This window comes from Amblyomma americanum, chromosome 9, assembly GCF_052857255.1.
Source record: "Amblyomma americanum isolate KBUSLIRL-KWMA chromosome 9, ASM5285725v1, whole genome shotgun sequence".
Taxonomy (NCBI): Eukaryota; Metazoa; Arthropoda; class Arachnida; order Ixodida; family Ixodidae; genus Amblyomma; species Amblyomma americanum.
The window spans coordinates 84239518-84267466 of record NC_135505.1 but is presented as its reverse complement, the minus strand read 5'-3'; the positions used below and the strand labels follow the sequence as shown (position 1 = coordinate 84267466).

At 43.9% G+C, this 27949-nt stretch overlaps 1 protein-coding gene across 1 annotated transcript; it reads right to left on the bottom strand.

The window, feature by feature from the left end:
* Positions 1–106: 106 nt before the first annotated feature.
* On the bottom strand, positions 107–22252 carry LOC144104959 (boophilin-H2-like). The gene is made up of 6 exons (XM_077638187.1): positions 22090–22252; positions 13844–13999; positions 12751–12915; positions 4505–4699; positions 2343–2389; positions 107–240 (listed from the first exon to the last, which is right to left on the bottom strand). Exons 1-5 carry the CDS (start codon positions 22160–22162, stop codon positions 2382–2384), a joined length of 597 nt encoding a protein of 198 aa, XP_077494313.1. The 5' UTR covers positions 22163–22252; the 3' UTR covers positions 107–240; positions 2343–2381.
* Positions 22253–27949: the final 5697 nt, after the last annotated feature.

The window sequence follows — 27949 nt, the reverse complement described above, 5'->3', positions numbered from 1 at the left end:
AGACGAATTTTATTCTTGGCCTCTCGAAACTTACCCACCACGAAGCAGTATTTACCCCTAGTTATGATGTGATCGATGCTGACGAACATAAACAGACAGAATGTGCTTTGTGTGCAGCAATATTTTATTTTTCAATAAATCCGCTGCATAAACAGCTAACTGCTGCTTAGAAGTCATCCAAAGACCCTGTGATGTGACGTAACCAATGAGATAAGTTCTTTAACTCTCCGGCATGTCTCCCTAGAAAAAAATCAGAAGTATTTATTGCTGGCTGAAATGGAATCCTCGAGGAATGAAAAATAGATATAACATGAAAAGCATAGAAAGATAGTTTGAAGGAAGCTTCCCTTAAATTTTAATTTTGGCAAAATTGCAATCTGATGCAGGCTTTAATAAGGTTGTGGTACTTCTTTGGTAGATTGTTCTTGCAGAATCTATTTATCCAGACTAATATCGTTTACAGAGTTCGGAATTTAAATACCCAGAAAAAATGTAGACCTATGTCAAGGCGGGACACTAACTTATTCGAGTCACGTTTAGTGCTGAAAATTTGGCTGCCACAAAACCTGCATCTACAGCTGCCAATAAAACAGATAAGACCTTGAAAATATGTCGGCACTTTTCAATCCTCTGCGATAATTATGCGGAGCGTACAACGAGGAATATCGGATGAAAATAGGGCATATCTATCTGCTCAGAGGGCAACTGCTGGTTGGTCACGAAAATGAAAGTAACGTCAACGAAGGTCACAGAGCTCAGGTTAATTATGTTTACCAGCAAGTTTGTTTGGGGGGTATAATTTGCGGAAGATATAGTTCGTTAGATCTCGAACCATTCTTTACTATTAGGTACTTTAGGGAAGAGCTTACGGTATTGTTCTCTTAAAATAAAATTCAATAAAAAAGTCCAAATAATGCATTGTAAGCGGAATGCAGAGACTGAGGGTTAGCGTCCTTCTGGCGGCATGTGCTTGGTTTTATTTTCGTCAGTTATCAATATGGCAGAAATATGATTATGTTACTGATTGCCATTTAATCAGCCCCATACATTTGAAAAAAAAAATGCTTTGCTTGGGGTTGGTGGCTTTTGGCTTCATTTATTGAATTCCATTACAAAGAATTTAAGTCAAAAAGCACGTTTTGAAGACTTTTTATAGTCTGATCGTAGGGTGCAAAGCTCCTCTAAATTTATACAGTTGCCTCCAGTGACGTAATGCGGAGTCGCATTCCGCGACACAAGACTCGCTGGGGAGTCCAGATTTACAAAGAAGTGGACACTGTGCTAAATCAACATGTTTTCGAGCGAAAAATTCTACTAGCTGTATCCTCTGAGCATTCCCGTCACTAATCAGACGACGATTGTGACACTGAACAAAAGGCTGGACGTTCCGAAACTATGGCCCCGAACGGTTAGCAGCTGTGTTGCACACAAACGAAACCATTGCACATTTAATGGAACGGATCCGTGTGGGCCTTCCAAGGATCCGAATCGACGGTGCCTTTGAGGACAAGGACGACAGAGCGACGCGTTCGCTGTTCTAATGCGGTCTCTTACACTTATCACCCGGAAGTATTCGAGCTGGAACAACTTGCTGCTGACGGGAGGATGAGAGGAGGCTTGCGCTGTGAATGTCATTTTTTGCCCCTCTAATGATAAAAGATGAATAGTCGCGGAAAGTAAGTAAAAAAAAACGAGTGTGATTAGCGACGCTAAAATGTGCACCCAAGATCCATCCTTTGACCTTGAATGAAAGCTATCGCAGGACTATAGGCAACACCATCACTGCCGCTGAATTTCACCAAAGGACAGAGGAACAGGCACCACTCTAGCAGTAAGCCAAGGCGGTGTCTCTTCCTCTGGTCTTTGGATGTGGTCAGCAGCAGTGCTGGCGTTTCCTAGTAGTCCTGCGATAGCGTTTGTCCAAGGTTGCAAGATGGGTCTTAGGTGCAAGAATGATATACGCCATTCGTGAAATGCACCTAATGACAAACCTAAAAGATTGTACCTTGTGTTAACGGTGAGGTAGGCTACACATATTTTCATCTGACCGCCAGTGTATGCATTACATATATCAATAGCCCTAACAACTGCTGCGACAGTGTAATAGACTTTACAAGGTACTAATGTGAAATTCTTAAAATGCAATGATCGGCAAAGCAAACAGCCAGACAGTGTTGTTCTTTCTGGTGAGTAAATAAAAATTACATGAAAATTCGCCGTGGGTAAATAGTACACTTTGAGTTCCAGGATCCAAGGCAAACACCGGCCTTCCCTTGAATAGGAGTAAAGCTCGTAAATGGCAGACAAGCGTTCAAATATACGTGGCTTAGAAGTCATCTTACCATGTTTCAGTGGGAAGAATCAAATACTTCAAGCAGACACTAGTGCTCTGGAATAGGAAAGAATCGTGATGGTATAATTTTTTGGGGCAGCGGTTCTGGAAATCGAAGAACTGAACTAACAAGCACGCAATTGTAATGCGCCCCCATTGTGAAGCTGTTAAGCACAAAGGCGGGCGGCATAAAACTTTTTCAAAAGATTCATCACTAATTTTTCTTGTAATTATTACCCAGATCTGACAGTTGCATACTGTCGCGACCAAGAACGAATGATGTACACTCAATGGGGTCAAGCCACGCTATCTTTCCTAACAGCGTGCAAGCGGTGAAGACATTTTGGAACCTGAAAAAACTAGAGAAATCCCTGGACATGTTTTTAGTACCGTTATTCTTTTAAAAGAAACGTTATTTTTTACCTACACTCTATTTATTGGTAAGGTTAGTACCGCTTTTTTTTTTATCTGCGCTTGTAGTCAAAGAAGTCTGCTCAAAAAGTATTAAATATTCAAAATACCGCGCATGTAGTCACCACGAGCTGCTTCTTCAGTGAATTTTCACGTGTACACGAAAGTTTTGACTTATCTTCGACGAGAAGCGATGGTATTGGAAACGATGTCTTTCTGACGAATGTTTTTCTAAAAACACCCGTACTCTTTGAGAAGGCACTGTCGGTATTGAAAAATCGGAACACTGGCAAAACGAAAACAATTAGAGGTCGACACATGAAAGCTATGAAAGCTTTTTCGCCGGTTCTGCTAAGCAGTTACAAAATTCATAGGCCTGAAAAGCCATGTAATCTCTGTGTTTGTGATTAGAAATCGGAACGCATACATTGCAGAAATGTGGAGGCAATTCATGCACTTGCTTTTTAAATCTTTGATGCGCTGTCTTAAATTATTTTTAACTCTATTACAGTACATGCTTTCTATATTGTGCAACCGGCACCCTCTAGAGAACTTGCAAAATAATACAGGAGGTGCTTTGACAGATTCTTTCTTGATGTTTATTTATATACCCACAATAAATTCTTCAACACATTATTACTGCAACTACATTCGCGCCCGCGCTGTGCACCCACCAAAGACGCGCAACTATAATGACCATTAAGCATAATAAAAGGCAGTGTTTTTCTACGTCCATTACATGATTGGAACAGCCTGCGCGCGCAAATAACTGCTACCCCTCCTACATTCTTTCCGACCGCTTTGGAAAACCACCTGTTATAATGAGTGCAATAGTTCTTGTCCTTGTGCATTTTGTTCCTTTTCTTCAATATTTTCAAATTGGCTCTATTGCTGAAGCAGTGCAGCAATTTGAAATCTTCTGATAGTGTTTGTGCGGTGCGCGTGCGCGTGTGGGTGTGTGTGTGCGTCTGTGTGCGTGCGTGCATGTGCATGTGTGCATGCGTGCGTGTACATGTGTGTGTGTGTGTGTGTGTGTGTGTGTGTGTGTGTGTGTGTGTGTGTGTGTGTGTGTGTGTGCGTGCGCGTGTGCGTGTGCGTGTGCGTGTGCGTGCGTGTGCGTGTGCGTGTGCGTGCGCGTGTGTGTGTGTGCGTGCGTGCGTGCGCGTCGTCTGTGTTCTATTTACGACAGTCCTTTTCGTATCTAGCTTTCGGTCCCATACTTCATGGGTTTTTTTAGCCTTATACTGCACATTTGGTGCTATTTATGATGTTCCTCCTTAGAATAATGCCCCACTGCAGGCGCTATATGTGTTGTGTAAAAATAGAAAAGAAAATCTGCAAGCCTCAAATATTTGTTTAACTGAGCAGTGCAGTGTTTAACCGCATACCGTAGTAAGCCAAAAGCTGCAGCAACATTATTGGCAGCACGAGAAAGTTCATTGATTCACCTAGCAGGCTGGGTCATCACTTCTATTTTGCGATGCTTTGCAATAGCAATTTATGGCCGCCGCAGTGGCTAAGTGGTTATTGCGCTCGGCTGCTAGCTTGAAAGATGCGGGTTCGGTCCCGGTCGCGGCGGTAGAATTTCGATGGAGGCGAAATTCTAGAGGCCCGTGTATTGTGCGTTGTCAGTGCACGTTAAAGAACCCCGGGTGGTCGAAATTCCCGGAGCCCTTCACTACGGCGTGTCTGATAGCCTGAGTCGCTTTGGAACGTTAAAGCCTTTTTAACCAAACCAGTAGCAATTTATATTTTACTTACTTGCACAATGTTTCATGCAGTGTCGGTAGGACGAGAAATTATTTGCGGTCCCTCCGCAGCCCCAGTACCAAAAAGGTATGCACTGGCCGGTGTGAGGTTTGTAGTAGAAACGTACTGAGCCGGAACCCCATCGACAAGGGTACCCTTGAGTCGGAAACACTAAACACTTCCAAGGTTTTGTTGGCTTCGGTCGACCTGTGGGCAAAGAAATGAGAATTAAGATTACGACAAGTGTGGGACCTGTTCTTTATTCGGCATGCATATTTATTCACGCTGGTAGTGTAGATAGACAATACAATTTAGTCACCCGCCCTTCTTTAAAAGCTCGCTCATACCGATATCAGAATGGGATAAGTGCTGTTCCGCAAAAAAATTAAGCATCAGAATATTTTCAGACAAGTAATAAATAAGAAATAATGGCGCTCATTTCGTCTTTCTACCTTGTGTTGTGTCTGTTTCCGCGCCTGTAACCAAAGATGTATAGTTGGCAACTGATTCAGCAAGACGTTCTTTTAAAATAAGAAATTCCTTCATCACTGCCCTAGCAAGCAGACTCAATCCATTAAATATTTTTTCGGTGGAATGAGAAAACGCTATACCTCTATGATTATGAAATTTCTGACGCTTGCAGCCATTTAGTTACCAAGTACGAAGAGTGCACATTTTGGGTATACTGTCAAATCCGAAGTCACTTTACTCCAGCTTAGACCTGGTGTCTAGTTTTAACATTCTGTATGTGACGAATTAAGGTGACCATAACAAAATTTTTGCGCCTCTGGTTTTCTGTAGATCCAGAAATCTAATCGCTCTTATAGTTATGTTTGAATTGTGATACCTCTCTCACAAATTGTGAATTTCGAATTGCGGAACAAAAGAATTTGTGAAGTACACTCTTCCTGTGTGGTCTTGGAGGAAAATAGGCTGTGTTGGAACTCTGAATGCATAAAGAATATATCTTAGACTTTGGTACTGTCCTTGAACGAGAGAGCGAAAGTCGCGAAAATGTAATGAAACTTTCTCAGCACGTAGCACATTGCTTGCGCTCAAGCACCTGAAAAGCGCATGGGCAGGGGTAAGAATTTAGGGCCAACGGATATCGCGATACGAAGGTTAGTGGTGGAAAATCATGAAGGTCAAATTCTGTTATTTGATATGGTGTTTCTCTTTTCGCATCCTAACTGCTAGGAACCACATCCAAACTAACACTTTACCGAAAACCATATCCTAAGGCTCACAGCGGCAGATGGTACGGGGCACAGAAAAATGTGGTAACACAAGCGCATCCAGATATAGATTCCGGGTACAGGCCGCTTCTTATGGTATCTAGTTCTAGTATCATCCAGTTTTCTGTTGTAAGAACTGTCAGAGAAGACTGAACCGCGTCCTTCTATGCTGTGATAGCACCATTACGAAGTCTTCTAGCTGCCCTAATTATAGCATCAGCTACTTGGTGAACACATTAATTATCCAAATGGCCATAGCATAATGAGGGGGGGGGGGGGGTTGCGTCTGTGACACCTGCACCCATTTTTATTTTTTAAAAAAGGGTACCAGACTCTTAACGGGACCTCTCCTATTCTTCGGTTTTGAGTTCTTCTTCGAGGTATGTTAAAGGGACACTGAGGAGAACTCTATCAAATTTTTTTTGTCAGCAAAATCTGATCGGCATTTCATGACTTTGTTGCCGCTTGTCCGCGAGCGAAAGATGGATTTACTTCAAGGAAATTTGGATTCGAAGTTGAAAAAGTTTTTTCCGCCGCTCCGATTTGAACTCGAGAACTCTTCTGACGCCACGGAGAACTCTTATGGCGTCATAGGACGGAGCGACGTGAAACGTGACGTAAACGCAGACTCCGTGATTTCTGTTAGCTAGCGGTGCGGTCTAGCAGGTGCCGAAATGAAGGCTACCGCCGCCGCACGTTGAAGGCATCTATCGGGGGTCGACACCGTCGCTTCGTTTACGTTTGCACCGGCGTCTTGCCAGTGTTGCGATGGATCCCGTTCCCGAACCCACAACGTAGTTCTCGCAAAAACTCTGGCCAGCATTTCTGTGACCTCAGCCCCACAGAGCGTGCGATGCCTTTGAGGGAGCATGGTTAGGTTAGCGTGAGCAGCAGTTGCAAACTAAATATCATAACCCCAGTGCGGGGAGCCGCGAGGGGCCAGGACAAGGCAGGCACGTTGCGCCCATCGGAGGCTTGCCGGGGCTTTGGGGCCAACGGATTGTGATTTCTTGAACGGCGCGGTTGCACGGTGCAGTAGGCGGCGTCGAGGTCTCCCACGGTTGCAAGGGCCAAGTTATCTAGTTATTGTTTTGCCACAAAAAACGGATTGGTGCTCAAGGGCGGTCGCGTTTAAAGTTGGCGGCTTGAAACTCAAGCCGACGCACGACGCTTCAACGGCTTCCGCTAGATCCAACGGGTCCACTGAATCCAACGGGTCTCTCGCCCACTTGCATGTACGTTCAGATGTGTGCTGTAAATGGATGAAATTAGCCGAGAGCTCGTAATGAACAGCTCCGCCCAACTGTCGAAGCTATTGAATTACGTCACAACGCGCACTTCGCCGCGGAGCCGAATTGGTCTCGCCGGGCCGGCGGCGGCTGGCGCACTCGGCGCAAAATAGAGACAGGCTCCAATTCTCCGCCAGTGCGGTGAGAGTGCGCCAAAGCCGCCGAAGCCGTCGAACTCGTCGGCGGTCAAGCGCAGTTGGAGTACAGAGGGTCTCGCTTTGGCCGATGTGACGGCACCGTGCAGCGCTCGTGCGCTACGCCGGAGCATTAATGCACCTTAACAGAGCCTGCGCTTAACCGCTAACCAACGTATTCGGTGGCGGCATCGATGGGAGCCACTGAAAACACCTGCACACTCACTGAATAAAAAAAAGAAGTCCTGTGCCGAGGCTCGGAATTGAACGAGGGCTTTTGGCGTTTGAGGCGGAGACACTACCAGTCCGCCACGACATCCCGTGGTATAACCACCAATAAAGGCGCATCTAGTGAATGCACTCTTCCGATGCAGAAATTTCTGCGCTTTGGCTACGTATATCCTGGCCTAACAGAGCTAAGCCATCAGCAATTTTTCTTAGATGCCCTAAAAAACAATTTCCGTTAAGTAGTTGTAAGTTGACTGGCACAGCCGGGAATGTTTCGCCGGGCGAGCGTGCGAAGACACAAGTGGTCCTTATACTGCGAACTGCCTTGTACGGTCACCGACCACAGCGCCATCATAGTTTTTCATCGACCGTGGCGATCATATGACCAGCCTTAACAGACTCCTTCAAAGGTTAACTAGCACTTGAAGCGGTACTTGGAGTTCCTCTGCTGTTCGGCGCTTGTATATCGAGGCACGTCAAAAACAAAACCACAGTGTACGCAAAGCTCATAGACGCGAAGCGCCACAAAAAATCTAAACTCTCCTGGCCGCCTGTGGCGCCGCCAAGCATCGGTTTTCTTTGCTTCCAACATTCAGATTGTATTTTGTCTGTTTTCCTTGTGTGATAAAAGTGCATTATCGGTTTTAAAACGAAACTTACTTAAATATTGAACCGCGCAACCTTCCTTTGTCAGCCTCAGAGATTCGCGATTTATGTAGGAAGAAAAATTCCTCCAGTGTGGCGCCTCTTGTCCTATGACGTCACCATGCTTGTACTTGCGAGATTGGCCTCTGGCGGCGATACCTGTATTTTGGTTCTTGCTATTTTCTACCTTACAAGAGCTTTGTCTTCACTAAGAGCGGCGTTTTTGTGATCAGGAGCTGGTATTCTCTCGATTTAAGCCAACTTCAATTTCTCCTCAGTGTCCCTTTAAGATGGTTTTCCTCGTCATTTTGCTGGTTTTCGCTTCGTATTAGCGACGGTATTAAGATCAGTATCTCTGCATGAATGTATTTTATTATTGCAGGCTTGCGCATAGCTTAAAGATTACGGAGCTGAAATTTTGCAGCTGCAAGTTTTTATGTAAAGGAAAGTTTAACTCCTAAAGGTGGCGAAACCGAGAAGCTTCTCCAGGAAAAATGCCGCTAAAGAGAGTTTTTTTGACTTCGCATCGGTCCACCCCAGTTTATAGTCAACACAGCTGCTCCCTACTGCTCCCTGCTGCTACCGTTACACACTGTTGCTCCCTGCTGCTCCAACCTGCTGCTCCCGTTACTACACCCTGCTGCTCCCGTTAGATTCAAATCGCCATTTGCGCGATGTCGACTTGGCATGGAACTCTCCGTAGACGCTTTGACTAACCCTGCGCCTTCCCGGGGTCGACCTCAGTATTGAAGCTTTCAGCGCGGCGATAAGAGAAATACTGAAACACCCAAGACTGCCGCAGCAGCGCTGCTGCTCGTGGCAAACGTTCGAAAACGTTTTTGGAAGATGAAACTGTGAAATCGTGATAGAAGGGGGGGGGGGGGGGGCAGCGAACACGGCTTAAATGGACGTCGTTAACAGGTGCCATTATCCCATCCTCGCCTTCCCCCCTCCCCACATTGCTCTCTAGAGATAGCACCGAATGCGGTTTTGTTTCGCTTTTCAAGAAAAAACGAACGCATGGGACCAGGTACGTGTTTCAGTTGGGTAGTGTAAGTGAGCTTCGCGCTGTCATATTAGTCTGGCGGCTCAGGCAGTGGAGTGTGCTGGGGTGTGTGTAGCACGTATAATAGTATGAAAATGTACATTTAGCACATTTATTGATGATGTTTCATTGTCGGCGGTCTAAAGCCTGGCCCTCCACAGGAAACAGCAGGTTCCTCATGTTTCGCGCTGTGTCAGATGGTAAACGTTGACTTATCTACAAATCGCGTTGTACGACAGGAAGTGACACACGGTCTAAGGCACCCCTTGACAGAGCTGTAAGAGACGGCTGGTGGTCTCAACTCGGGACTTGAATTCGAGTGATCTGAGCCAGATGCAGCGCTTTTTGAACCCTTAGTTTAATTAGAGGTTCAGCTGGGAGAGAAAAACTCAAGATGTTAATAGCCGTTACATGTCTTGCAGGTACGTCCACCGCTCTCGCTTGCTCGTTGTAGTTAATGATGCTCATCCCTGAGGCCTTTCTTTTGTTTATTCTGGTTAATTAAATGAATTCTTGATTGTCACAGTCATATTCGTTTGCGCAATTTGTTGATCAGAAAAACAAGGTTTCATGCTACAATGCTGCACAGCAGTGCGCATCAAATACCAAGATTCGCTATCTTTTCAGAAAATTGTTAGGGCGGCATACTCTTCGTCTCCTCTTCGACGGGTCTTTTTGGCGTGTGCGCATAAAACTTGAAAAGTTAGATTGTCCATTAGAAATACTGAATGTGATAAAAACCGATAGGTACATTTGCACATTAAGAAGTTTTCTTTTTTGCGTTGGCCACAAAATTTCAAATTTAGCTTTAGCGCCTGCTAAATAACGTTGCGCGAACGTCGAGCCCAAGGTATGCCAGCGCCTTATATTGGCAATAAGCGGCGGAAAGCAGAAAGAGTTCGCGCAAGCGCACTAGTTGCTCTCCAGCGTGCGCATCATTGTCTGTTACGCTGTTCCCTTCACGAGAAATTTACAAACTGCCACGCAATCTGTTTGGCGAAAACGATTGTGAATTAAAGCACTTTCGTGATGCAGATTTGTGGCTATTAAAGGGGTTTTCTTTTTCATTCGTATTATGAGAGCACGCACAAGCGAAACGGAGTTAAGGCGAACTTCGACAAGAACGGACATTCCAGATGAAAATACTGGCTGGGGTGAAATATGCATTTGAAAGATGCAATGTTTCTTTTTACGTTCTAGCGATTTAAACAATATTTCCTGAGATGGTTCACACTCTGGTGGGTTTTTTTTACACTTAAGAAGGGGCTAGGCCAGCCCAAATTCGCATATCAGGCAGTACGTAAGACATGCTAATGAATTTTCCTCGTTGGCACTTTTGATCTCTATTGTGCATGTTGAGGCTCAAATGATACGAAAGAAAGCGAACGCGCCTCACGGCCACACTTTTTTTGCGTTGTAGCATTACTAGGGTCATTTCCGATTTCGGGCAAACGTATATACGTCCCTGAAGCCTGTTTCGTAGCAGGCGGCCCTCCTGCCCACCGGATTGTGGGCAACATGTCAGGTTTGTACACCTGGCAGGCCTTCACCTGCATTATGAGCTAGGTGAAGGGTACAGCTTGGTGAATGCCTTGAAGGTGTATGGCGTCAGAGAAAGTGCCATTTGCTGAAAGGCTTTTGTGTCAAAGGCTTGTTCGTCAAATGCATTTTTTTCAGAGCCTTTATGAGCAAGGATTTTAGGTAAAATGACTCAAATTCAAAGACCTTTAGGTCGAATGCCTTTACGTAAAATGCCTTTATGCTTATTTACGTTAGTCTGAATGCCTTTAAGTGAAATTCCTTTATTCTTAATGCATTTAGTGTAAATGCCTTCAGGTGAAAGGACGCTTTCGCATTGAGAACACGTAAGGACTCTAAATGCCCACCGTAACTAGTGCTACTGCACGATATTACGCGCTTAGCCGTGCTCAATCATCTGCTAATTCGATTTGCGCTTTGTGCCAGCAAACACTGCCGCAGAACCTGTGTGTTTGTGAAGGGAACAGTGTAACCGAAGGCGCTTTCACTTGAGGGCACTTTGTGGGGCTCCTTAAACAGCTGGCGATTTCTCTTATCATTGTTATAAGTCGCTCACATGCATAGCGTTCGAGCGTCGTTCGTTATATTATAAATGCAGAAGGCTGTACTACTCAACGCGTAGCTTAGAACAGAATCCTCCCCTGTGCATTGGAATGCATCTTGTTTGTTCATCCGCGTTGTTCAATATTGAATGTACCAAAACGAAACATTGGACTCATTGCAATCAATGTTGCATTTGTATGCCTGGATATTTGAATATTCCTCGCTTGTCATTATTTTGGAGTTGATCTGCATTGTGTCTCAAAAAAAGATGTACTTTTGACAACAAAATCGGCGTTTAGGATTGCTGTGGTAAAACCGTTACAGATTACAATGTTTTCACGATATTCGATGCCCCACCTACGCATTTTTCTCGCAAAAACAAGTTTACAGGAGACATTACATTAAGCGGCGCTACCGCCGTTTTTGCGTAGACAACCCGTAGATTTAGGCTTAAGCTTTTTGATGTTAAAGAATTTCAGGCTAACAAGGAGCTGCCGTTTTCCAGAAAATGTCCCGCATGGCAACACGTTCCTGATGAGCGTGCTTCAAGAGCGTGCTGCTATGGGCGGTCACATTTATAGGACATTTGCCTGGGTCGAGAGTACGCCACGTGTGGTCAGAAATCTAGAAGCTCACTGCCCGTGCCATGTGAGCCAAAAGATCAGGCTGCATATAGCCGCTGTGCAGGCTGGGCTCTGATCGCTCTGAACAATATGCTTCTTGTGGTGGACAGGATTTCACACATCCGGGAGCTTTATTTATTTATTTTTGTAAAGTTTAAGGCGTATAGTCGAGGAATTGCATGAAGGGTGTGTTGACAGCGAAAGCGGGATAATAATAAAATAGACAGTAAAAGGAACCGTGTAGTGCACTGAATAAGGAAAAAATGAGGGGAGACCTAAGCTCCACCTTTAAGTATATGAGGCGACAGCGGTTACTCTCAAAACGCAGACGCGGGCTCTATTTCCTCTTTTGAAGTGAAAATAATTATTTGAAAGTGCACACTGCACACATATAAAGCCCCTCTTTAACGAAACCGCACGAATGTGGCTGCGCCGCGTATGCTAGCATATCTCGTTGGCAGGCCGAGGGTCAGGGGTTTAATTCCTATGTAGACTACAAAATTGCGTTTACTAAGAATGCAACAATAGTGTGGGCAGCGTAGGACCTTGAGAGGCGAAGCCTGTAACGTGAGCCGTGGTCCGCTCCGTGTGCATATCCGATACGCTTCTGCTGAGGCTGGCACCGTTTATAGGAACCTCTAGTAACGCCGTCAAGCCGTCACCAGGTTTTCTGGGACACGTGCCTTTACAGTATGGCGTAAAATACGCACACCAAAAACGAGTGCTTTTTGTTGCGGATGTGGTGGGGGCCATTTTCGGCTCCCCCTGTTAGCTTAGTTGGATGAGGTGTAAGGAAATGTTTTTTATATATTCACAATGAACGCTAATTCCCAGATTTTAACACGCCTGGATAATATCAGTACGTTCCCATCGATGATGAACATGATCATTATAAACAAAATTGACATGTTTCAAATAAGTAAACCAGCACGGATCGAACAATAAGCTCTGTTACCGGTAAATGTTGGAGAACTTACGTCTCATACACGTTTCCTGGCATTCCTCAATGGTGGGAAAGTTATTTCCATAGTATATGCACCCCATGTCCTTGAGGCAGCTGCGTGTCGAGGGATCATAGTAGAAAACAGGGTGTATATCGCTGGCGCAGGAAGACACAGCACGTGGAGCTGTGCACACGTCAACTGAAATCCACATGATAAAAATATCACAGTTAGTTATTTTAGTTTATTCGGTTTAACGTTCCATAGCTACTCAAAATACGAGGGACGCCGTAGTGCAGAGCTCCGGATAGTTTCAACCACCTGAGGTTGTTTAACGAGCAATGTGATCACAGAGTAGACGGGCCTCTAGCATTTCATCCTGATAAAATTGTCACAAGTTTTCCGTACACAGTGCGTATTCTTATTTTGCAATTCTTCTCCATATGAATAGCTTTAATTTACATGATGAAAAGATATTAGAGATCACAGAGGGAGCATGTCACATTGATGTAGTTATATTTTTAAGGCACGTAAACTCGCAATCATGGTTGTAATGCTGGATGCTGGATCCCCGCCCGAAACCTTTACAGATGTACATATTATAAATAAATGAGGCAAAACACGTGAAATTATTAAATAAACCCGGTGGATTTGATCTAAAGCTAAAATTATGCAAAGGCTTTTGTAAATTATGGTACACCGTCGGGCACGTTTCCAAAATAGCACCAATAAATCAGGTTTTATATTCCTAAGCAACACGAAGAAAATAGAATGTGTAGTTTTTCTGCGAGCATTCACAAACATAAAAATCACACTCAAAGGAGGCGGCATGTTTACAACTCAAGTATCGAGGAAGACACAAAACTGCACATACTACGCATAACAGACCGCTTCTAGGGATCTGTAATCTAGGATAGTGTATTCTCTGAAAAGTAAATAAAAGCTGATATTTTCCGGCTGAAATGCCACAGAAAAACTATTTGCAGCTTATTGTCGGCTTTTCGATTCCTGCAACAGCTATGTATCCGCTAACTCGCTAATTGCTCGGCATGTTACCACACGCGCGACGCATGGGTCGTCTTTCAAAGGATTTATCTTCTGGTGGAGAGAACAGTACGTATGGACTCACCACTACGACAGTATCCATCGCAAGCAAGCTTGCTGTCGAACGGGCCGTCCTTGTTGCACGTCTCATTACACTTCTTTTCAATTAAGTTGAACTGCCATGAAGGTGTTGAGCATCGTCTTGTATTAACGATTGGTTTGTTTGAGATGCATCTTGGATCTGAAATAAGACCAATGTGGAGGCATGACGCAAACATGTTTGCGCCGTTTGCTAATAAAATGAAAAATCTTTCTGTGGCTTAATTTCTCAAAATGTTCTTTCGCTTGCACATAATTGATAATGACGAATCTTGTTTGCTTAACTAGGAAAACAAATATATTTTTAACTAATACTAAGAGGTTTTGAGACATCTTATATTCGGTCTCTTCAAATTTCATTCGCTTAAATATCATGCACACTGCAATATCTTTTTAACACTGGCCGTAGTTTGAAAATTTCAAAGGTCCGTGTGTTCGAGCGTTCTGAACACGGGATTTATGACCTATAATTACTTGTCAGGATGTAAGGCGGTGTGGTGAAAGTGTGAAACGTGAAATAGTTACTGTATCTTAAATAACGGCCGGCTGCGACATTTAGTAACATAGATACAGAAGACGAAGTTAAAATTGATCGAGAACACATAACTTTAAAGACCAACGGCACCGATTATCAGCAGGAGAAACATGACCGAGGAGCAGGTGCCCTAGAAATGCGTTGCTTCTCCTTTCAGGTGTTTCCCATTACCTGTGCGTTGTCATAAAAGCCAGAACAGTCTTTTCCGGCTCAATTTCAATAACTGTTTTGTTCGGAATATAAAAATTATATGAATGCACGAATGTGTTAGATGAGCATCTGCACAGTACAAAAACGTAGTACTACTTCGACGGTGTAAAATTATTGGCTCCAACGTATGGCGAAAGCCCGAAGTTGTGGGGCTCCTCAATTTAGACCGCAGTGGATTCGAAACGGAATTATTTCATTGCTATCTCAGGTGCAGTGAACCGTACGCATTAAAGTCCCTCTATTTCAATCTTTACTGACAAGCATAGCGCACATGCTGACCGTGAAACCAAAGTGTGGTATTGAAGAAAGCCTCTGTTTAGAAACGCGGTAACACAACGTGATTCCTGAAAAGTCACCCGGTATGAGTGTATGAAACAGGCAACTGCGTGCCGTAAGTCCCTTTATTTTGAGCGGATGGGCTCCTTTCTTCGCCGCCCCGGTGGCTCCGTGGTTGTTGCGCCCTGCTGCTGACCCGAAAAGGCGGGTTCGATCATGGGCGCTGCGCTAGAATTTCGATGGACGCGAAATTCTAGTGGCCCTTGTACTGTGCAATGTCAGTGACTGTTAATGAACCGCAGGTGGTCGAAATTTCTGGAGCCCTTCACTATGGCGTCCCACATAGCCTGAGTCGCTTTGTGGAGCTAAATCCAAACAAACCAAACCTAACGTGTTCCTTCTTTTTAGAGCGTACACATATGGACCTGGCCGAAATAGAGGGAAACAGATGAACAGTTTATTAAAACAAGGAGAATACATGAACGAGCGAACAGCAAATCAAAAACGCCATGAACACAGAGAAGAGAACTTAAAGTGCGGGTTCTTCTAGCTGAAGTAGGTTTAGACAGCCGTTGTGTTCGGGTTGCAGAGTACCAAGCACTCGCCTCTTCCTGAATTAAGCGAATATAAGCGCTGTATTAAAGTCTCAAAGCAGCTTCTTCCCCTAAGCGATCACTCTATGGACTACTATATCAGAGAAATTAAAGAGGAGGAGAGGACATTTAAGCAGAAAGGAAATGATGAAAAAAACGGGAGTTAAGAGAGTAAGTTAAATCGCATAGTATTACCACCTCATTTGAATTACCGTATTGAAGTGATCGCCGTAGGAATAGGCTCAAATGCATCATTAGATTGTGAGAAAACTTTAATTTACAAAACGACCAATTTTTGCTCCTTGAGTCAGCAGTATTATTTGCTTATCAGAGTTTAAAGTAAAAACACATATAATCCTTGATCCAGGACAATCAACAAGAAACATCGAGGTGCAGCCCTTGAATTCATTCAGCGTCGTACGCATCTTCTGTACCTTATACCGTTATAAGTACGCCCAAGTGCTCCGCCTCAGACTATCGTATTTTTATTTTACATTCGAGAGTAAAAATGATTAGCACTGGTGACGGGCCACCGCAGCAGCAGGTAGCAACACTTGACGCTACGGTTACGAACACGCCGATAACGAGAGTGGAAGATGTGTTCGCAAAGTACGGCGGTGCGGTAGCGGAGCGGTGCTATTTTCACCCCTGCAGTGACGACAGTGTGCTAATCTTTTTTTACTCGCGACTATACAGAAAGACAAGGTTGGGCTCTTCAGTGGAAAACAGTCCAGGCTGGCTGTCGTTGTGAGAGGCCTTCCTTGCACGCCTGCCTCGAAAGGTCGTGCGTTTCTAATAGTGCATAATGTTTATTTTTGTGCACCCCTTGGTACTTTGAGAGTGGGTCAATAATTGCATCTTACATTTTATTTCACCTTTGCTGCTGTTCTTCGTGCTGTATAGCATAAAATAAAGTTGTCCTCATGCAATGAATGTTTTTATTTTGCTTCCCCTGGTCTATATTGTTAACCTTTCGAACTCAACTTTTCTAATGTGGCAATGACCAAGAACTTGCCAGTCGCGATGTGCTCTTGACAAAAGACCTCGCCCACTTGCCTTCTCGTAGACCTTTTTTGCGGGAAGGGCACAAAATCCTTAAAAGTAATCTGATTAATTTCCTAACGTGACCTTCTGCCACTTCCGGCAGCGTTTTTTTTTTGCGTTGAAAAAGATTTTTGCCTTAATCGCTATGACCTAAACTTTTAGAGTTTTTTCACTAAGCCTTACTTATGATTTCTCTTCGCTGAATCATCGCTACCTTCGGGTTGTCTTCGAGTTACAGCAAAAGCGAAGAGCGTTAGATGGTAACTGAGATTGCCATTGATGGATGTCTTTATAGAGTGCTCCACATGGTGACCGCTCCTAATAGAGTATGTAAGAGTTGTACCGTTTCCTCCGAAAGCTGTCTTCTTTTGATAAACTTCAAACTGTATAAATGAAGGACGTCTTCACAGCTGGACTGTCAGGTGTTTATTTTGACGCGATATTATTTATACAGCTTTTTCCTAATGGTAGCCTCATTCGCGTGGCTGTTGCAGTCTCGGGACAAATACTTAGACAAAAGAAGTAATAGGCAAGAGATGGATATGCTCATATAGACGCTTGTAATCATCTAGGCGGCACTGTGAAAGAACAGCGACAGGTACTAGTAGCCGCAGGAGTCAAAACATCTGAATTTTACAAAGATGTCAGTGCATGAAAACCGAGAATAAGAAAGCGAAAAGAACACTCCGCAGCTAGATGACGCTGGAAAACTGTGAATGGAAGCCATTAAGAAACGAGCGTTCAACAACATTCTCGGGTAAAGAATTCCAGCCATCTGATTGTACCCAAAGTAGTGTTCGAGCGTTTGGAGAGGTCTAAAAGTCCATGTATTCGTTAGTCCAAGTTACTAGTGCTCTGATCAAAGGAAGATCAACAAACTTCAAGCGGCTGCACTTTGCGCGGATTCCATATAATTCATGTCAGAATGGGCAGGCCAGACTCTCTTCTAAATTTAGAAGGACAATCGAGGTGGAAATATTTTAAAAATTAATTCCAAAATCCTCGCATCGTACGACTAGTAGTTTAGCTAATATATGCTTTGTGCAGGGTAGCCAGCACATTATTTTGAATTCTCTGGGAGATCGCAACTGAGATGTTGATGCAAGCAATTTGTTCTCAGGTGAGGCGAATATGGTCGTGACTCTTAGGAAACAAAATGCTGCAAACGCTTCAATTCTCTCAATAAATGCGCACCTAATGTTAACTTTGAAGTCATAATTATCACTGCGTGTTTGTGTTTGTTGCGAACCTTAAGCGGCTTCTTTCGAATGTTGCGTCATAAAGTCAATGGCACTATCATTGGCAGTAACTTTTTCGACATACAGTGGCGTAACCCATTTTGGCACAACGTGGAGGAAGCCAGAAATCGAGAAAAGCATGGAAAGAATATGGAAAGTTCTTTTCCATTTGGTGGCCTGGAGCTAAGAAAAATTGGTAGTGCAATAGAATTTACCAGAAAACAATTGATTAGAAAGCACAAAAAGCAACCACATGCTGTTAGTGGAATACAAGCCCACAACCTCCGTATGGTGCGTATGGTACTCTATCAATAAATCTATGGCGGTGGCTCTCACACTTTCTATTTGATGGCATTTATCGTGTATAACCTAACCATAAGGATTTTCGCCACCGTACGAGATATACTGAGATCTTGATTTCTGTTTCAACTGGCGGTATGGCGTTGTAATTTTTTTACTTTGTAATCATTCAGCTTTCAGGTAAAAAGTTATTTCTCTAGAAAGTTTTAATTTATGAACGTAACAAAAAAGAACGTTCTGTATGTTTTTCTTCCTTAATACATGAATTCCTTAACGGGCATCTCAGAACAAGTTACTCATTTCAATATCCTTATCCGCTAATTAGCTAAACAATGGACTCGGTTCTGGAGATCTTGATGCCTAAGTAAAGGGTGGTCGCAAAGCTTCTGCCCTTAGAGTGCGATCCCGTTTCAGGTAGCTCTTATTGCATTGCACGACGCTCTAATTACGCCGGTTTGGACGATGAAGGCTATGGTGAACTCTCTTAACGCTTGGTTGCAGTGAACAGAAATACACTCAAAATTAGAGGGCTGGACAGCCCCCACCTTGTATTTGTTGGCAGAGCCTCGCAAGCGACTCACAGAGGTAATGAGGTGGGTTCTGCTTGGCGCATCTGGTTGTTTTTTTCTTCTCCGGTGAACCAAGGTATCGGTTAAAAATGATTACACTACCCATTTCCAGTCCATCTGCTTCAGAAATTTACAGAAAACATTCGTCTATGCTTTTCTTGGTTTCACTGACTGCGTGGTTTCTTCATACGTGTGCGATAGCCAGCCCCTAATTTCCTAAATTTGTCTGCTCATTATTTGAATCAGTTTGCCAATTTTTCTAGCATAATATTTAAATTAGGTTAAATCTTCTTATCTTTATTTACCGTGCTATCCAATTCTTTGACTAAATGCCTGTTAGTGAGTACACTGACGAATGAAAACGGATTTGTTCGCGTGCTGAAATAAGCGAAACTTGTTATGAACAAGTCGAAAGCAAAACGTTTGTCAGCGCCAGAGTGCCATTAGTTAACGTTGGCATTTGAAAGCAGTTTTTAACTTGGAAAAGGTGATTACTTTGCGATCGTAGCCAGAAACAAAATGTAGCACCTCATCTTTTTAGCGGCAGCATGATGATTTGTTGGCCCTGGCGAGCGATAGAGTGGAGAAAAGATGTCTCTGAAAGCTTCACGTTACCGGTCACGACTATTTGAAGCTGTTCTTGCGGGCCAGGCGTAGTTAAAAGTTAATGTAGAAAGGTTACACCGAATGTGCGCTTCAGAAAATACCCATCTTTTTCGAGAAATTTACGCAGAAAAACTTCTGCACTGAACACATTTTTCGCAATCGAATACCGACAAACCGCATGAGGCGCGTGTAAACAAATATTGTGCGCAAGAAACTGGGCAAAGCCTCACGTCATCTCTCCTCTTGGAAAGCATTTGTATAAAAACGAGGAATAGGGAAAGCTGCCGGTCAAGGAGGGGTTTTTGTGTCGGATAACATAGTTCGTGTGGTTCAATAAATTTCAAGTATATGCACGACTCGCAAAGAATCGGTGTTCGTGTATCATGCTCTACATCGCTGCCTACTGTGGCATAAAAAACTTGCTTGGTGCTTGCTGTTGACCACAGATTTCTTTTTATTCGTATTAATCGATGTTCTGCTCAACGTCACACATTTCCATAACTTGCCTTTGCCAAATTTTGTCTCCCCCCACTTCTATCATGAATAGTAATGATATTTATTCCCGCTATCACGAACTCATTATATAGATTCCACCGCAATTAACGAGTGTCTGTGAGCCGCAGTGCCTGCTAACCGAGTAGCGACTGAACGAGTACTCCTGAATAACTTAACACTGCATATAACTAGGGATACGGAGCAAGCCGATGTCATGCTCGTAATGTTTTATTTCCAGAAACTATTCGTTCAGTCACAGTGTACAAGAAGAACTGCTACGGTGTCCGTAATAGTGCGATGCACACGTTGCAGGTTAGCCCTGTTCGCAACGGAGCAGTCACACCAGCATTTCCACCTCACATACCTTCTTCAGAGCAACTTTCGCATTCTTTAACATATACCACCTGTTTGTGAAAGCAGCCGTCGTGATATTTCTTCTCGCGCTTTCACTTCCTTACTGCCTCTAACTGCACCCACGTGCCTATCCACCTTCCAACAGTGCCCTGATAACACGCGTCATTTAGGCGGCGCCTGGAGCTCTTACGTACCCGTACACATTTTATCGCCTACTCTTATTTGCTACTTTTTACTTGTAGGTAGTTTTTTACACAGCGTTCATCACGACGTGAGGACAGCTCCGGTTGCTGTGCAAGAATAGAAGCAGACGAGCCGACTTGCATGCAGTGATCATTGCGCTAAGCGCACGGAAGCGGTCTCGCCAACCATTTCTGTTGCATAATAGGTTTTGAAAGCGCACTGCAGACGAGCACAGTTACACTTATTTGAGAGTAAACAGGGAATAAGCTGCCATTAAGTGCGCTCTCTTTCAGAGAAAGGGTATGCTGCCCAAGATTTCACTCATTAAATATGCGGAATGCTTACTCTTGGCAAATAGAGTTACATTCCCACTACAACGCGTAACAACTTTATGCAGTTAGTACTGAGAGGAGGCTTTTAAAGGGACACTGAGGAGAACTCTATCATTTTTTTTTGTTAGCAAAATCTGATAGTTCGGCATTTCATGGCTTTGTTGCCGCTTGTCCGGGCGCGAAAGATGCATTTATTTCAAAGAAATTTGGATTCGGAGATGAGAAAGTTTTTCCCGCCGCTCCGATTCAAACTCGAGAACTGTTATGACGACACGGAGAACTCTCATGACGTCACAGAACGGAGTGACGTGATTCGTGACGTAAACGCAGACTCCGTGATTTCTGACGGCTAGCGGTGCGGCGCGCAACCTTCCTTTGCCAGCCTCAGAGATTCGTGGCTTCCATGAAGTAAGGAAAATTTTTCCAAGGTGGCGCCTCTTGTCCTAGGAAGTCATCACGCTTGTACTTGCGAGATTGGCCTGTGGCGGCGACACCTGTATTTTGGTTCTTGCTATTTTCTGCATTACAAGAGCTTTGTTTTCAGTAAGAGTGGCGTTTTTGTGGTCAGGAGCTGCTATTCTATCGATACAAGCCAACTTCAATTTCTCCTCAGTGTTCCTTTAACTTCTGCACCGGAGGCCTCGATGTTACCAAATAGAGAATGTTGAAAGCACGGTCGGGAATCTTTGCAACTCCTACAACTTCACACGTTTTGAGCAGAAAATATCTTTCCGTTGCCAGCCGCGGACCTTTCGTAGTTTCTGTGACAGAAATCTACCCCATGGCTTGGGCAGAATACCCTGCCCCTTCAAGTGAGTGCGCTAGAGGACCGCCTTCTTCTTGTTCCGAGAACCTTTTTCCTAGCACCTCTTTTTAAAATCTGAGGTTCTGGCAATTGAATTACGTGTAAATTTCGAGTATCCTGACCTAAGTCTGCTGTAGAAGCGTCTTTCTGTTTTTAAGCAAGTAAAGAATCCTTAAATATTTGAGAGAAGTTTCACAGCTGACCCAAACAAAACTCTTTGTTTTGTTTCAAAGCGTACCTTTCCACATTGTCTTAAAGAGTTCATCCCTCTGTTCACAATATGGTTGCGCTTCAGTGTTCACAATCCTATCGCGAAAATATCCCTTCTGACTCTGCTTCTTCTACTGTTACCATCCAATAATGTAGTGTTTCCCCTTTCTTAGTATCCTCTGGTTGAATCGTTTAGAACGTGAAAATGATATACTAGAAGCGAAATTGAAAAAGCTAGTAAAAGTCGGACTAAATACAAAACAACACGGGTAGTACTGACCATCAGTTAACCCGCGTGCCACAATGATGAATATAAAGCGGTTAGCACGACTGGCGAAACAATAAACAAACTTTGGGAGTTTTTGCAGCTGTTTATCTAAATAATGACTGATGGAAATACTGTCTTTCAAACATCATATTTTCAGTCGATCGCTGGAGTTTTGCGCCTCTCACTGAAGCGCAATACAAAGCGAGTTTCTTACCTCTCGTGGATCGGCTTGTTGCTGCGCAGAGCCCTAAATAAAGAAAAAATGCCAACGCCGGGTACAGTTCCATGTCTTTTCAGCGAAGTGGAAACTTGCTTGGGAAATGTTCTTGCCTCTTCGTTCTCTTATAAGCTCACTGCGCCGCTTTGATTGCACATGGCTATTGCAGATAGAAAAAAATGGGGATAAACTTCACCTGTACCTGAAAATCAAACGGCATTGTTCATTGTGTAGTGTTCTATATGAAAGCAAGTAGCTGTAACTGGTAGCCTGCGAACAAGGGCTCCAGGAAAGTTTTCTCTGTTGCCGGGCCCGCGCGAGTCTTCATTTGAACGTGAAGATGGAACATGAGAATAGCGCCAAAATATGTTGCGAAAAAGTTCTCGGAACTTGTATTTTACATTGGCATTAGGGCTAGAGCAACTGCTGTTCCGGGAAATTATGATGCAGAAAACACTTGAACAAGGAATACCATCAAGGCTATCCAACGGTCACGAACTTGAAGCGCAGAAGTTGAATTCCAAAAAATCATAGGAGAAAACAATCGTTCCAATATTGACGAGACGGATTTCTGAACTTACAGAGCAGGTTATTTTGAAGCCTTTTCCTGTCAATGTACTTGCAGGAGCACGTTTCAGGAGAAAACATCTGCGCTTAGTTGTTTCATGAAAACAGTGGTTCTTGGACCAAACAACAATAGACTTAAGCAATAAACGATGTAACGCCCGCGAAATGAAGCCTGCGAACAATCGCTTACCTTAGAATATATCGTTGAGGTGGACATTGTAGAGTGTGCGTAAGCACGCTATTGTGCGAATATCACCACTTGTTCTTCGCTCCAACGAGAGAAAGAACATGTCCAATTTTTTCTTTTGCAGTATTTTTGGGCAGAATTTGTCGCTTTCAAAAAACACGCTAACAGATAGCTTTACCGGTGTGTAAAGCTAGACTCAGCGGCAGTTTTTCAGTTATTGTGCTCCCTCCTTCTTCTAAGCTAACAAACAGCTCTGGGAGTGACTCTCGTGGCAGTGACCGTCCGGCTCGGCATTGCTGTTCTCTCCCCATGCCCTGTTCTAGGAGGCCTAGCCAAAGTAAACCTTAATATGTATGTCTGAAATCGTTACCATACGATCATTTGCGTGACAAACAAACACACGCTGTCTACAAAGCATAACTAGAAAGAGCTGGCCATTTCCTGTGTGCTTATTCTAGAGCTCCTTACGAAACATAAGAATGTTCACATTTGGCAACTTCAATCTTCGTCCTAGAAAAAATGTCTATGGGGAGAGGCTCATTCAGTATGTTGGTGCTAAAGTGGGGAACAAAATACCAGGTGATTTAAGAATTGAAGAAATTTCCAGAAAAGTTGAAAACTTATTGGATGTTGGTCAAATGTTTTAGGGGAATCCACCAAGGTGGAGTGGATTTGTGATAAGGGAGTAATCTCACTGACATCCACCCGATCGCAGTCATACGGCCACGAAGGAAAGCGATACAGCAGCTTTCTCGGGAACTTCGTAAAGAAAAATTCGTCCTGGTCCATGGTTCGAAGCCGGGACCAGCACTTCACTGGAGCAGTTGCTGTATTAAGCAAGCTAACCGGGACGGCAAGGTTATGGTAGGGGGAGGGCGAATTTATCAATAACTCGAAGTGGGGACAGTGTGTCAAATGTTACTCTCTTGTTACTTATAGGATGTGAAGTGCTCAAATTTCATCACTTATATGCATGCACTTTATAGCTTGAATTCATGACATTTAAATTATGTCTAAACCTTTTTTCAATGCCATTATCACGTGTCTTTGGTTAGTGAAGTCTGTATAATATTCCGCTCTTTACAAATTATGTTCCGCTACCCGCACCTGCTAAAGGTATTTTAAAATTGGTTTTTACCTATATCATATCGTTTATTGCAGGCCCGTTTTTCTCTTTTTACGAAGCATGCGTGTATCTACGCGTTCCTATGTTTTAGACCGACAACTAGGTCCTTCCTACGGGTTCAAGCACTGTTAAGCAAATTGCTTGTGGTCGTGATGGTAATAAAACATTGATGGATCGACTGAACTGATACCCTATTTTCTCCACGGTAACCCTCCATGTGGTTCTTGCGGATGCGCCTCTCCGATTGAGTTTTTTGCAGCCATTTTTAGGACATAACTACCCGTTCGTTCTATTTTTGTTGTCGGTGTAGTAATCTGAGAAGTGACTACGCATGACGTCATGTCAACGCACCACGCTCGTTAGCAAGAATGCCAATAACAGTAGCCACACTCCCACTGTAAAGCCTTTGTCCTCTTAGTCTTCCCATCCTTGTCTGCTCTCTTGACGCCCGACTTTTAAAGGTGATGATTATGAACTAATGGATAAACGCGCGTGCGTTACTGCTCGTTCCATTCGCTTGCACGCAGTCGCCAGCTGTCGTTAAAATTCTTGTCGCCTTACTTGTAAAAGTCCGATTTTTTTTTGTTAAACAAGCGTAAGCTAAGGAGTTCATAAAAATAAACATGGCATGTTGCAGTAATAATTGGCGGACAGTAAACAGCTGCTTTCCTTAGGGATGACTTAGGCTTAATTGGTAGCTACTTAATAATTGTGGTTTCTGTACTGAGCTCCTTAACAATTTTATTTCAGTGAACGCTTGCTTTGGAAATTGGCATATGTAAGCGGCTGCCAACAAACTTTGCAGTTTCTTGAACGTCTACAATTGCGTTGTATTCCAACGTCCTTTACTTACAATTCTAAACGGGACTTTTTTTGCCAATTGTTCGCAGAGTATCGCACAAGTTTGGCTACACCATAGTTGCCATTGCGTTAAGTCATCCTACCAGGCCCAGGATGCGAATAGAAAAAAAAGCAGGCGTGGTTCAATGGCAGGAAGGTCGCATTCCCTGGGCTTTCTTCTCGCTACAACAGAAACACTTACATTAGCTGTGAATTTTTTCTCATAGTTTTGGATAGAAGTAACGTTACTAACCGCTTTCACGTGCTTATAACCTTAAAAATTTCGCTGAAGAATCAATGTTGTTATTGCTAAAGTCAGGAGGAAATATACTGGGGTTCGCCTTCTTTTAGTCCAGAAGTATTGTTCTACGTTTAAACACAAAGCAAATGCAGAGCACCTAGCTCCACGTGAAATGTTCTCTGTAGAATAGACATATCTCGGGATGCAGTACTTACCCTCTTTTACAAAGCAGCTGTTAATCTTTGACTTGTGCATTTAGTGGTGTCGATGCTGGCGATAGTCTAACTCCGCCATATTACCATCTCTTGCACGTACCTCGCGCTACCTCAATCAATTTTGGCTAGGGCCGCATTCACCTCTTATCAAGTGGCCTCGCTAGCTCTTCTGTGCGATCGGGTGACCAACGCATGCATTGGGGCCCTGCCTTGTGACACGTGAAATCCTCGCTGTGATTGGTGGGTCGTGCGGTTATAGGGCGTCATCAAACTCCTACAAACACCTTTCAGCCACTGCGGCGTGTTTGCGTAGGTGCCATAAGAAGTCAAAAGAAAAAGTGTGGCAAAATCCATACAGCGGGCGGTCACCTGGGCATAACCGCGAGGTTTCAAATCAATAACATACTTTGCCAATCGTAATCGTAAACTCGCCAGCGGCCCTGAAGCATACAGTTGGTTCCACCTAAATCCAGCTGTGAAAGTTGCTGAAGCACAAACACAGCGTAAAAAGTTGAGTTGAGTTGTTGTAAACTACAGATGGGATCAGTCTTGCTTGTTCTGCCGGCAATTGCGCCACCGTAGTATCACTTATATGTTAATAATGACCTAAAACCTGTCAAATCTGCCCCTATATGCACACAGTCACTTATAATGGTACATATTCCGCTCCTCAGTCACCTTCTATGCACCCATTCACTCAAAGTAGAACATAGTCAACTCCAGAAGTCCCTATCTATGAACATATTCAGTCACAGTAGAACAGAGTCCATTGTAGTGCCACCATCCATGCACAGATTCACTCCCAGTGTAACATAGTCCATCCACTCCAGCAGACACCATCTACGCGCACATTCAATCACAGTAGACTATAGTACGTTCCTGCTGTCACCATTTACAGACAAGATCAGCGTCCTGCAGAAATGTTAAAAAAAGGCGTGTAGCCTCCCTTCTGCATGTCTGGTTTCCACTCGGGTATCAATGTCCTGAACTGTACTGTGAATGACTCCTATATTCTTGAAGGAAGCGAACATCATATGTCCGCGTTGTACTCTGGGCCGTATTTAAAATAATGTTCGATATCCGCGCACACACCACATAAAGAACATAGCGAAGGCGATGCAATGCCCGTCTTATGCATTCAGGCGGGAGTGCGTGCAGAGCCGTGCGAATTCGATGCAGTAGAGTGGCCTTGGATCAGTCCTTTGGTCACACATGGCTTGTGGGGCGCACTGCACAGGGTACTCAAATGATCGAGCGCCGTTTTCCTATAGAGACGTTTTCCGTCTTGAGGTACTTTTTTGATGAATTTCTTGGCAGAGCTTTATGGACGAGACTGTCTGCCACCTCATTACCGCTGACTGCTATGTGAGTGTGCAACCATTAAAAATGTATAGTAAAGCCTCTGCTGTACAGATCCTGCACCAAGCGCAGAGAGCTTCTAGACAAGGCGTCAGTGGGGAATCCGCGCTCTAACCTCTGAAGGGCAGATTTTGAATCAGTTAGGATGACAACAGGTTGAGCCGGACAAGACCCTAACTCCGTAAAGTAGCCTCAATAGAAACACTTTCAGCAGTTGTGGAGGATACGACAGCAGGAAAGCGTACGGACCACTTACAGTCGAAAGAATGTAAAAGGCCGCTGCGTTAGCTTGTCTGACCTTGTCCAGAGAACCATCCGTGAAAATTTGAAGATGGCGGACATACCCTGTTTCCAAATGTTCAAGTATAAGCAACCGCGTTGCTGCCAAAGGAGAGCTTCGTTTTGCGCTCACATGGGGAATTGTGACCTTACAGTCGAGGGTCGGAAAAGACCAGGGGGTTTCAACCATTCCCTTTGCCTTCGGACATTAAGGCCTAAAGAACTAAGAGTATTAAGTGCAAAGTAGGCCTTCGACTCATATCTCTTGCAGAGCCGCTGGAGAAAGGATCGCCCAGCTACCGTCTCTCCTAGGTGGCCAAGATGCATTAGTAGTCTCTGTGAAGCGACAAGGCTAAGATGTTTCGGTAGAGACTCATGAAGTACTGACTTGTTTGCAGCCGCCTGAGGAACTCCAATGACTCGTCTTATGCTTTTTCTATGGAAAATTTTGAGACGTTTAAGCTGTGATGCCCAGAGGGAAATTAAAGATAATTTATACATTGTGCCACTGACCGCCAGCGCTTCATGAAGTTTGACCATTGAAGAAAGATGGGTTCCCCATTGATCACTTGCCATTCAGCGGATCACAGCATAAAAAGATTTGATGTCGGCGTTATCATCGCGTTTTAACGTAGTCAGAGATTGCCATGTCGCCATTAAGACAAACAGAGAGATAATGTTATCACGTAGGGATGACATCCGGGTGCTTTGTGGGGCATTTTGTTTGCAGCTGATTGTCTGAGGCTAGCCGCCACTGGTATAACGGTTAATGGACTCCTCACATTCATCGCAGTGATTGCAATGTAGCAAAATTTTTTCAAGACTGCTTTCAGTTTTCAGTGAAATCTGTCTGCGGAAATTCTCTAAAATTGAGTAATGTATATATTTCCCTTGTTGCTATGTAGAACAGCTACGATTAACACTAAATAGTTACTGCTGCCAATTTTATATTGTCTCTTCGTGGTTTATAAATTTCTGATAAATTGAGGGCTCTTCTACTATCTCCAATTTTATTTGCTCCTTCAACAGTCCGTAACCCATCC

Excerpts from the sequence above, each read along its gene's own strand:
- LOC144104959 (XM_077638187.1), bottom strand. The coding sequence starts at position 22,162 with ATGGAACTGTACCCGGCGTTGGCATTTTTTCTTTATTTAGGGCTCTGC. Across the intron at positions 14,000-22,089 it reads AACAAGCCGATCCACGAGAG|ATCCAAGATGCATCTCAAAC; the intron begins GTAAGAAACTCG and ends GTCTTATTTCAG. Across the intron at positions 12,916-13,843 it reads CGATGGATACTGTCGTAGTG|TTGACGTGTGCACAGCTCCA; the intron begins GTGAGTCCATAC and ends TGTGGATTTCAG.